Here is a 12,339-nt window from a genome sequence, read left to right as displayed (position 1 = left end):
AAGTAATTGCACAAGAGTCAAGTAATGACTGTTGTTGGATTTGAAAATTCAGACGACATATATTTTTTTGCTGTTGTCTGATTCTTTCAGACGACAGTTAAAATGTTTGCTGTCATCTGATATGTGTTGTCTGATTGAAAAATTGGTGTAGTGAAAACTCCAACATTACATAAAATGCAGTTTATTGAATTACAGACAAATAATTATTTGAACTCCATTTATTTATTTACTTTTTTATTCGAACTTGAAATCTTTACATGTTTGACATGCAATTTAAGCAATAATATATGTCAAACAAAATATGTAGATTTAGAATCACTCATTCAAAGGGAGCCTTGTTTAATTTGCGCCTTATTCTTCATGGTAGTTCATAGTGCATAACCATCAATATGCTGAAGGGAAACCCTTATATGGATTGTTGAATGTGAGAGCATTACCAGGACGTGAAAACACAATCTGCATCAAATTAATAACTTATATTGGGTGATGTGAAGCACGTGTGACTAAGGCAGACATAATACTTAAAAAATCATAGTGAACAGCAGAAATTTAGAAAATGTGTAGAGTATAAAAGTTACCTGGTAGTCTCCAAGTGTATGTGACTTGAAACCAGCAGCACAATAATCAAAATAATATTCCCATGTTCGAATGAAATTTTCATTGAATCCAAGAGCGAGTATTTCACTATAAACACCAGAGAAAAAAATACACTGTATTAAAAGCTAAAAGTGCAGCAGTCATAAATATTATATTCCTATTTCATTTGATATATAAATACATATAAATGAAGACTTTGATCAGAGAATATGTCCAATGAAAAGCAAAGAACAAAGAGCAATAGTGATCGAGCGTAATTAATTAATAAGTAGAGAGTTCCATGTTTCAGACAAGAACGTTGCAATGGCAAATTTATGCCCATTGAATTCTATCCTTTCAATCCATATATAGACTGAATAATATATGCTGGATATCATGATAAACCGTGCATGTCATGGTCCTCAAGAACCTCATTATACATAGAATTCTTATTTATATTTTATACAGAAATTTGCCATCAGACTATACAGACATAACTATCTTCTTAACTCTATTGACTCAAAGAAATATTTTCTCCAACATCTTAGTGTTTGATTATAATGAATTCTAATGTTTTTCAATTGCTCCACACTGTGAAATTATTCTCATAATTTTTAAATAAAAACACTACAATAAAAAGGTTGGACCTAATTATGAGATTGTTCTCATCTCATGATAACTCTGGAAGCAGACATGGTCGATGTTACCCTACTTGATGAAGGTATACATCCATAAGGAATTATATGTTCCTTTATTTAGTGGCCTATACTCGTCATAATGTTTATCCGGTATTGATATGAACTAAAGAAAGACCAATCAGCCTTAACGGTTCATCCGGTATTATGAACTAAACAAAGACTTTAGCCTTGACTATTGAAATTGATTGCATCAGCTTCAAGTCTGGTGCCGCTGCCAACCTTCCAAGCCGGCGACAAAACCAGACTCAATCAGTATCACGTCGCAGGTCGACTCTGGTCCCCACACCCCTCCGCCTTCGATCAGATATAGAACCGGCAGGCCAATACAGAAGACTAGTGTAGAACCTGTTGCTGACCACCCGAAATCCTCCGGGATCCGACCACCCAAACCAAAAGAGATACCAGCCCAAAACTAGAAACCGTGCAAAACACACCTCAACCTCGATCGGCAATGAATGCGGAGCGACGTGCCAAGGCTAGACGACTGTCGTGCTCCGCGGATTAACGGCGGAGGATTAACGGCGCGCTTCTCTGTGCTCGACAACCCTAGGAGAGAGCGCCGCTTGATTTTTTTTTTTTGAGCTGAGGCTCTATTGTAAAGCAAGGTTGATTTCAAATCTAAGCTGATCTTGATTAAAATAAGGGAAAATGCTCGTTTACCCAAATTTAGGCTAAAAATTGCCCACTTGCTCCACCAACTGTTTTTTAACCCCATTCACCAACCGTTCTTCAATTCGTCTTCGGTGACCTTCGACTCCGCCACATCGTTTCTAGGCTCGTCGTCGCTCATTACATCCACCACATCGCTCACCGGAAGCTCATTCTCAGCCTTCCTGGCCCGGGTCCGGCCAAACGAACAGGTGACCTCCGCCTGAGCCAAATCAAGGTCAATTCGTGCTTCAGCCCCGGTCGTTCACCGGCGGGAAGCTCTACATGCAGAATGACCTCAACATGTCCGCCGCGTCCGTCACCAAGCAGCTCTGCGACCTCGACTTGCTGCTCAGATCTGGCATCCTCCACCAGTCAAACGCCACCTCCGCCGTCTCGCCCCTCGCCGCCGCAAACGATGAGTCGCGCAATCACCGTCGAGGCCTCATCAGCGACCCGGAAAACACCTCCTCTGTTTCGGTCTTCATCGGCGCCTTCTCCGGCGACGCAGAACCACTCGATTGGCGCCTCCTCCATTTGCCGCTACTTCTGGAAATATTACGCCATGCCGGAGTCGAGAGAGAGAGAGAGAGAGAGAGAGAGAGAGAGAGAGAGAGAGAGAGAGAGAGAGAGAGAGAGAGAGGACACGTCTGAGAGGAAGAGAGAATATGATAGGAGAGTAATTTTTTAATTAAAATAAGGGTATTACTGTCAAATATTGTTAAATTGAGTAAATGGGGTTAAAAAAACTCTAGGTGGAGTAAGTGGGCAATTTTTAGGCTAAAATTGGGTAAGTGGTCACGGCCCCAATATAATTCTTTGCTCGCAATTACTTAAGGGGGGTGTATTCATTTAAGAGTCTACAAGATTTTTTTGTATTTTGAAAGTTTATGGGTATTCAATTGAGATTTTAAACAAGTCTTTAAAATGTTGATGTATTCAATTAAGATTTAAAATTATCCATTCAAATCTGCAGATATTCAAAAGTATACGGATTTTTAAGGATTTCATTAAATGCTGGATTTTGGAAGATTTTATAGTGCTTTTTATACATATCAACACTCAAAAACAATCCAACCACTTTCCAAGAGATTTTGATGGATTCTTTCTCACTCAAAAAAATGAAGAAGCTTTTCACCAAAAAAAAAGAAGAAGCAGCTCTCAATAGGTGACACTCATCCATTTTGTCTTAGACCTATCTTCTCACTATCCTCCTCTGTCTCTGCCTCTGCTCTCATCCAATAATTTTTTTAATTTTTATCACTATAGCTCTGGAAGCCTTAATCCTTCAGCTAATTAAGCTCACTTTCAATGGTATTGTTAAGATGATACATACACACATGTTTCTTTTTTTTGAAACCAACCTGAAGCCAGGTGTCGATATATATACATATATTCATCTAAAGCCAGAATAGGCCGTTACATACACACATGTTTCTTTTGTAAATTAGATATGAAATAAATTATATCATTAGTTTACTACTTTATTTTTTGTGTAACATTTTGGTTGATTAGTTTTCTCTTATTATTCATATATCATTATACACAACATAAAGAATGGTAGATTGCCATATATATATATATATATACACATACTTTTTTGTCACTGATATAGCATTATAGTTGGATCCATACATCCATTACTTTTAAAGAAGAAGAAGAAAAAAAATTAACCTACCAAATACATCATAAGGACTTGTCAAATCTAAACAAATACTAGTAAATCAATCTATTAGAATCAATCAGAGTCCATATAGAATTTAAACAATCCGTGGACTAGGGATTATAAAAACTCAAACATAATCTTTTAAAATCTGAATTGAATATTTGTTGGTACTTCTTGAAAATTCTTTCCCAGTTTCTTTCCCAGTTTATATAGTGATGTAGTTTGTTGAGTGTTTTTTTTTTTTTTTTTTATCAACTCCTTAGTATGAATATTTTCCCACTTTTAGATTAGACAATTGGAACTTCATTCTTCTTTTCTGTTTTTGACTCTTATTAGTTATTCCTTTAGAAAATTTATGCCCCTCGCTGCTTCTATATTTGTATATGCTATATATCATAAATTCAAAATAAAACTTGTGCATGTCAACCTCATTATACATAGAATTCTTATTTATATTGCCATCAGACTAATTAAAGAAATTTTTGTCATTAGTCTTCCAAACCCTAGGAGAGTTTTTCTCTCAACCTAGTCTTCTACGGCACCCAATCCTCTTTCCCTAGCCTCTAGCCTCTTGCTATCGCTTCCTCCTCTCCATGACCTCCATAGATGCCGCCACATCAAACTTTGCTGCTCCTCTTGCTCTTGCAGCGGGTGGTAGTGCCCTAGATCTGGGAAAGATTGGCGGTGGTCCTGTGTGCAGGTCCTCCCAATCTTTTCTACTTGGCAAACCTTTGATCGAGGATGCCAATGATGTGCCTCTTGTCACTCTGAAGAAGAAGACGGGTAGACCGCCAGAAGTAAGAACAAGAGCCAACGTCCCAGTAACTGCAATTGGAGGTTCGGTTTCTAGCCCTAGAGATAAGGGCAAAGGAAAGCCCTAGGCTTTCCTGGTCTCTTGCCTACCACTTGAAATTGGGTCTTCTATTACTTTCTTCTTAGTTTACTCTAGTTGTACACTCATTGAGGTCTCTAGGCGACTAGGTTTACTTTTCAAAGAGGGGTTAGTAGTGAAGACTTGATTTCTTGTTGTTTAGGCTCAATAAGTGAGCATATGTGTTAACAGTGAAGGTACTTGTCTTTTGCTTGGCAGCTTGTGCCATCTAGATTTTAGGTATGAGACAGCATCTGATGTATGTGCCTTCTGGCCTTTAGTTAATGAAGCTATCCTTTTATAAAAAAAAATCAGACTAATTAAAGAAATGACTATCTTCTTACCTCTGTCTCTCTAAGAAATTCTTTCTCCAACATCTTAGTGTTTGATAATAATGAATTCCAATGTTTTCCAAGTGCTCCACACTGCAAAATGAAATTCTCATGAGTTAGAAAAACATTATAACAAAATGTTGGACCTAATTATGAAATTATGAGAACAGATCATACCAAAGTCTAGAAGAAGTTGCCATGGCTGATATTACCCTACTTAATGAAGGTAGACATCCACCGGGAAATATATATTCCTTTATGAAGTCTGAACTTCGTAGGTACTCATCATAGAATTCATCCGGCATAGATATGAACTAAGAAAGATCACTCACCATTAGCAATATGTTCGATGCCATCATATATAGCAGTCAAATTTATTAGTCAAAATAGTTAAGCAACTTGGAGTCAAAATTGTCAAACACTACCTGGAGAATAAAAAGCCCATTTTTTGCCAGTACAGACTCACAACAAGAAAAGAACTCATCCATAAATTCATGGCCGACATGTTCTAGCATCTCGCTGAAAAACGCAGCCACTAATCAAGAAATTTTGAGGAGTACATAATGAATGGACTCAAGTTGGTAAGGGAAAAGTACTCACCAAGATATGATTCTGTCATATTTGTGGTAAGAAGGCAATTGGCGGTAGTCACACAGAAGGAACTTGATCCGGTGCTGTTATCAAGTAACTCAAATAACAAATCAAGTTTCTTGGAATAAATAAGTTTATGAAGTTTCTAAAATTTAATACCTGAAGTCCAGCATCTTTCACTTTCTTTTCAGCAAATTTAAGTTGTTCCTCAGATAGAGTGATGCCAGTGAATCTGCAGCCCGTTTGTTTGACTGCTTCAATAGCAAAGGTTCCCCAACCACAACCAATATCTAGAACCTCATGGTTCTCATCTATTCTAGCCTAGTTTAATTGAAAGAAGAAACACTTTGGAATAGGAGACGAAAACAGAAATCAAACCCTTGACAGAATTCTCAAAACTGAACTAACCTTATCAATGAGAATAGAGATTTTCCTAAGCTGTGCAGTATTCAAATCCTCATCTTCTGTCTTAAGAATGACAATTTGACATAGAAAGAAAAATATAAGTTACATTACAATTAATGTACTTTCTTCCATGCAGTGTTTATTGTAGTAAACTGACTGGAAGCTGGTGACTGTGACCTTAAATATTGCAGTGGAGTACATCATTGTGTCACCCAAGAACAGCGAAAATAGTTCATTACTCTACAACACACAAAAAGCGAATAATGAACTTCTGTGAGCTAAAAAAACCAAGTCTCATGCTGGCATGTCATTGAAATAGCTACTAAAGAAGAGTGAAATCTATTCTAATACGTACTAAGTGATGATAGAGAGGTTAATCTGTTTAAGTAAATCATATTGTTTCTATATTCCCAGGTCATAAATTTTATACCAGATCATAATGACGAGATATATTCCTTCGAGCCTGTGTAAGACTATTTTTCCTTAAAGCATGCTGAAAGACACATTTGGCTGACGCTATAGTGGCTGTGAAAAACAAAGGCTGCCTCCATCCCCTACATAAAACCAACAATGTAATGAGACCTGGATGATTATTATCAGCTATATCACAATTCCAGTTTGAGATAATCAGCGCATTGCACCTTTTCTTGTTTGATTTTGAGGCATTAGAATCTCTGTTGGCAATGAGAAGCTGGAAGATCAACAGCAAGGCAAAATCTTATCAAAATCTGCATAATAAGGAGAATGAGATTGCAATGTTCAATTATCTTACCATAAAAAGATTTAGAAGACCTCGGTCTTTATCATCGAAAGAAAAATCACCACTGATATATGCATCTGCAATGCCTAGATCAGCCTGTGTCATTACCTGTCAAATTCAAATTTCTCTTACTCAGTGAAAGTGCAAGAAGATTTAATGGTGTTTTCATATTTACAATGATCTGATATACTGTCTTCCTGAGCTTTAATTGGAAACCTTTTCCTTTAACTAGAATTCAAGTTAAGATGTGTCAAAGTTGGATAAAAGTATATGCTTACTTTCCAGTAAAACTGAGGACTGTGAACTTTAAGAATGGATTTTAGAGAACAGTCATTTCTGCTTCCCTCAAAGGTGAACATTGTGCCTCCCTCTTCTAATAAGCTGCATACAAAACGACATTTAAATTATACTGATTGTATTCATATTTGATGAAACTTATTCCAGATGATGAAAAGAAAAAACGTAGAAAAACAGCTGACATAGAAGACAGAAAAAGAAGAAACAAGTGGCACAAGCAATACAGCAATGCAGGTAACAGTAAGCTTGTCACATTTATAATCCAAGTTGAGGAAGTAGAATACATTTCAAGAACATAAGTATTACTCACACTAAACATCCGGTAGATATATAATGTCTACAAAATCTAGTAACAAATAAGCGTGCTGCTGTTTCCGTCAATGAAAGAGCCATATGTTTTGGGTTTCCCAACAGGGCACAACCTTTTCCAAGCATACCATGTGCTGCAGCCACTCCAGCCTGCAATTCCACTTTGCCAATGTATTAAGCTTCTTAATTCAAGTAATTTACCATTCACTTCATCAAAATGAATAATTACCGAGGAGGTCAATTACTCATTCATATTATATATATACTATAACATGTATCAGTCAGTTATACAATAATATGATCTAATAACTAACTCCTTCATAACATACCTTTAGCCCATCCTCATGGAAGCCATAACCTGAAAAAGTGTATGATAGACAATCAGATGATTGATAAAAGCTAAAGCATATATAGTTTTAGCAACATAGGATAATATCAGCTCGGAGAAATGAAAATTGAGGTAGTTCTGAATCTCACCCTGGTATGCTCCACAAAACCAAATTCCTCTCTTTCCTTGAATATGAGGAAGCTCCAGCGAAGCTTTCAATGCAGAAACAGATAGGACTGGATGGCTTGTTGACCACTTAAGCAAGATGTGGTTTGGTGTATGATCTGGATTGAGTGTCACAAGATATGGTTGACGTGTTTCGCTGAGGTTCTGCACATTCAAAAATTCCAGGAATGGTTTAGTCTTCAACAGAAGAAGGGAGCAATTTCAAAGAGGAAAGTTCCACAAATTCTTACTGAACACATAATATACCTGAACCTGATTGAGCCAGTATGTCAAACATACTTTGTTGTCAGTACTTCCAAGATAGTTTAATGCACTCCATGCTACTAGATTTTGGGGCATAAAAGTTTTGTCACGATGAAGGAAAATATCACTGCCAATAGAGTTGAACAATGTTATGCATTCATTGAATTAGCTAGGAGACCAAAAAAGCAAACCAACTTCAGCATTTACCCCTTTTTCCAAAATAAGAAAAGGTAGATAAATCAAAGCAAATGATCAGGTGCATATTATAAGTTGATTATTTTTCAGAGTACACATCAAGTGACCAGCAAGACATAGCTAGCAAGATTACAGACTTACAGGTACTAATTTGAAGAAGTGCAAGTGATAATACAAAGGTGTACCAGTACACATATTGGAATGCGCCAAGTATTCTCAGTTCATCCGGTGTTGCCTGTTCTCCTAATATTCTCACGGCTTTGGGGGCTTGGATAGCTATAATGCATCCATTGTAAATTTCCTCAAAACAATCTCCAGTAAAAACAGTGCAACCTGCTATCTCTCATGGAAACTCTATTAATACAATTGAAGAGAGGATCAGAAAGAGGAGTCTCAACTATCCATATAACCACTCACCGTCATCAGTTGTGGAAACTTTATGCACCTCAGAGCCGGTTCTTATCTGACACCCTTTACTCTCCAACACTTCTTTCACCTGAATTTGTTAACCAAACATGAGCTAGAGACAAGAGTCCTAGAGAAACCATTTACTTTCAGTTGAGACCCTGAAACTGTTTTTCTTTTTTCTTTTTTTATTTCAGGTTTTCTTTTTTCCACTAGTGGCATCAAGTATATAAGCTTATTGGCAATATTGATTACTTCAAAAGTAAAAGATTAGTACCTTCTTCACATAACAATGTGAACCCCATTTGATGGTAAGCCACTGTGGGCCGCCAGATAGCTGCAGGATAACTCTTAAGGTATTAAAATGGAAACTAAAACATCAAAATATTGGCTTTCTGGTATCTAATTTATCATGCAATACTTGCTACTTTAAAAAAATATTGGCTTTTTAATTAAGTTCAGCTAAAAGGAGATAAAAAATGCACCTGAAGTAGATGATGATTGCGACAAACCGAAAGCACAGATAAAGCTGAGAAGCTTATAACTCCTTCTGAAGGACACGATAAGATTGAACTACATATTGGAATCTGCAGGTGAATCATCATATTACTTTGCCACCAAGTAACTAATAAACTTAACTGATATATTACATCGTGACTTAGAAAAAGCTCTAATTAAAGATATTACAGATTTACAGCTACGTTTTAGTGAATTCATGCATAACTCACAAGGTAAGCCTTCTGAAATAGTTCAGAGTAGTGATGTGACTCAATAAACTGCCCCAAGGTTTCATTCCGGTCAATGTCTGGGTTACTCTCACGCACCTCAAGATAACTGCAAGAAAAATCGAATACAGACATCAATATGACATCTCACAGCAACAGGACATTTTGAGCTAGACATGGCATTTCAGAAACCATTCGAGTTACTTACCTGATCAAATCATGTTTAAACTTGGTGATTTCTCGAAGCATTTTCCAGAAGTAAGGGTTGAACAAGTTCTTCTTTTCTGCAAACAAGCTTGAGAGACTATTTTGACTACCCCATTCACAGCCCCGTCCTTTATCTAAACTCACTGAGAAGGACATGTTGCATGTCTCCATATCCACTCCAAGGCTCTCAAAGAACTCCATCATATTTGGATACATTACCTACATTCCAATTTTAAATTTTCATTCCACAAGTCCACAAACCAACATCAACGTTATTCATATGTATTTTATTTTGTAGTAATTGATAGATTATTTGTGAGGATGATCATAAGGAGAATTAACATTGACCAATTAATCAAGAAGGCTGGATCATTGAAGCTTCTTTTGTATTATTTAGAGTTTAGTATAAACTGTCTAGTGCAAGTTTGAGGATTGTGTTTATAGAAGTTGCACAACTGATCTAACATATAGAACTAACTCTGTGCATACATTTACATTATGTTAAAATTCAAGTCAAAAATTACCAAAACAAGCAGATGGTTAGTAATCAGATAATAAGAATATATTTGCAGAATTAGGAAAGTGACTCAGAGAACAACCAGAGTGCTACTTACATGATTGAAGACCATGAAACCAAGGTCCAAATCAACACCATCATATGTGACAGTCCTGGCATGATCACCCAGGTAGTCTTTTTTCTCATATAGAACCACTTCAACGCCTTCTTTTGCAAGAAAATAGGCTGAGACCAAACCACTAATACCAGAACCAATCACTGCCACTTTCATCTTTCACTTATCTTAGATCTACTTCGAATCCTCCTGCATGAATATGTATGTGAGTTAAGAACCAGAGAAATGTATGTGTACTTGCTTAGAAGCATATATAGAGAATATTGTAAAACTTTTCAGGAAAACATAGGAAAATTTAAAGGTTGAACCTGAGCAGAATTTCAAGATACTCTGCTCTCTCTAATGTGTTCAGATTCAGAAAAGAAATAAGCCAATTAAGTTTAACCTCCGGCCAACTGTTTTTTTACTCAATGGATTGATTTCAGTTTACCTTACCTACTCTAACTTTAAGTCCGTCTAACTTCACATTAGTCCCTGATTTTTCAATTTCATTAACAACACCCCTACACTCCCAATTTTAATTAGTCGTGTCCAATCATTCACATTCCATTCAAAATTTCCGTCAACTACTGATGACGAGAGAGGGACAGAATGCATAAGTTTTTGCCGCGGGGCCCACAAAAAGGGCTAAAATGTACAATTTGCATTTAAATTTTTTTGTTTTTTTTTTTTTTTTGAGAATGATTTCATCGGAGCCTGGTATGAAGAAAACCGATCGTAAGGTAAGGGTAAGGCTTCCGGAGTCGGAGATCCGAACCGTGCTGGGTCGAAACAGCATCAAATATTGGGGAACGGCTTCAAATTTCTCACAGATGAAGAAGCACCACCATGCCGCCACCTACTCCTCCTCCTCATCCTCGGCTCGGCAACCCCAAACGCCGCCGTTTCGACCTTCTCAACGGCGGCCTCTCTCGCTCTCCCAGCCGATCTCTCCTCTCCCATCCACCACAGTCAGTATTTTAAACTCAAATTTCACCGATTTGTTAACTCTCTATCTTCTTCAAAATCTGTGCTTTTTTTCTTTCTCTTCAACTGCTCGGTTGGGTGATTATGTTCTCTGTGGGTTTTGTGCTATCCTTAATTTCAAGTGGGGAGGAAAGTCCACGGAGTAGAAATGGAAAATTTGGAATTCAGGTCCAAATTCAAATTCAAGGTGGTGGCCACATGGCTGGGTCTGTGATCATCATGATCTTTCTAGCAAGTTGTACGGCTTGTGAGTCGTCGAGGCCGAGGGATGTGTCTCCCATTGATAAAGCTAAGAGTTTTAGCTCGAAATCACAAGAATGAGCAGAGCCCAGATGAGAAATGAGGGACAATTTGATACCCAAATCAAATTGAAGCTTTCGTGAAGAAATTAGAAGAACCCAGATAAGGAATTGGGTAGATTTCACTATCCAAATTGGAGTTTGAGGTTCATCTGGGAGAACCATATTAGATTTGTGCTACCCAAGAAGGAGTTTTGTGTTTGCTTCTTGTTTTGGAACTGAAAATTTTATTGTGTTATGCAGGGGACTCAAGTCAATTACCGATGGAGAACTCTGTTGCTTCATGATCTCATGCAAGAACTCAACCAACATAGACTCAGTTATTGATTGGCTTGTAAAGCATTCAAAATCAAAAAGCTGAGTGTCTTCTTCTCTTTGGCTTTGATTTCTGTGTGCTATAATATTACAAATTTTTCATATATGGGTTGTTGGTGGTGGGATTCACTGGTCTAACTTGATTGCTGATTGATTTATGTGTGTAACTTTCCCTGTATCATTTCTGATTGCAGACGCTTGGGTTGTTGTTTTGATCTTAATCCCCCTTCTTCCCCAGATGCCTGCCTAAATTCATAATTTCGTAGTAAAGGAATTCAGAATTCATGGAAGTTTGGAAACTAGCATTTTCCCTTTGCATGTGATAAGCAAACGAGGGATCAATAAGAGAAAATTTTCAATTTTGGTTTCGACTTAGAATTGATAATATGAACTTTCTGCCAACACATCTGGAAATTTGTATTCTCTAGGTTTCGGATCAGAGGAGCCAGAGAGAGAGAGAGAGAGAGAGAGAGAGTGATGTAAACAAAATGAGAGAGAAATTAAGTGGGAAAACGTTGACAAGGGGTATTATAGGAATTTAGCCATTTTGTGTCCTGCGACATCATCACTTGACGGACAATTTGGATGGAGTGTGAAGAAATGAACACAGTTGATTAAAATTGAAAGTGCAGAGATTTTGTTGATGAAATTTGAATATCAGGGATTAATATAATGATTGACCTAA

General features: G+C 37.2%; 1 protein-coding gene and 1 long non-coding RNA gene across 2 annotated transcripts; one reads left to right on the top strand and one right to left on the bottom strand.

Moving 5' to 3' along the window:
- Positions 1 to 221: 221 nt before the first annotated feature.
- LOC133712712 (uncharacterized) lies at positions 222 to 10,479 on the bottom strand. The gene is made up of 25 exons (XM_062138816.1): positions 10,383 to 10,479; positions 10,057 to 10,263; positions 9,444 to 9,661; positions 9,239 to 9,344; positions 8,996 to 9,097; positions 8,788 to 8,847; positions 8,523 to 8,601; positions 8,291 to 8,438; positions 7,914 to 8,037; positions 7,631 to 7,811; positions 7,483 to 7,511; positions 7,155 to 7,303; positions 6,826 to 6,928; positions 6,560 to 6,655; positions 6,429 to 6,478; positions 6,218 to 6,341; positions 5,965 to 6,027; positions 5,791 to 5,850; positions 5,542 to 5,703; positions 5,392 to 5,465; positions 5,217 to 5,310; positions 4,969 to 5,105; positions 4,804 to 4,884; positions 579 to 684; positions 222 to 456 (listed from the first exon to the last, which is right to left on the bottom strand). Exons 2-25 carry the CDS (start codon positions 10,228 to 10,230, stop codon positions 385 to 387), a joined length of 2,592 nt encoding a protein of 863 aa, XP_061994800.1. The 5' UTR covers positions 10,231 to 10,263; positions 10,383 to 10,479; the 3' UTR covers positions 222 to 384.
- Positions 10,480 to 10,761: 282 nt separating this feature from the next.
- On the top strand, positions 10,762 to 12,022 carry LOC133712295 (uncharacterized). Its single transcript, XR_009847278.1, has 2 exons — positions 10,762 to 11,454; positions 11,583 to 12,022. It is a non-coding gene; the product is annotated as an uncharacterized LOC133712295 (long non-coding RNA).
- The last annotated feature ends 317 nt before the right edge of the window (positions 12,023 to 12,339 follow it).

This window comes from Rosa rugosa, chromosome 5 (assembly GCF_958449725.1).
Source record: "Rosa rugosa chromosome 5, drRosRugo1.1, whole genome shotgun sequence".
Lineage (NCBI taxonomy): Eukaryota > Viridiplantae > Streptophyta > Magnoliopsida > Rosales > Rosaceae > Rosa > Rosa rugosa.
This window is presented reverse-complemented; position numbering and strand designations above follow the sequence as displayed.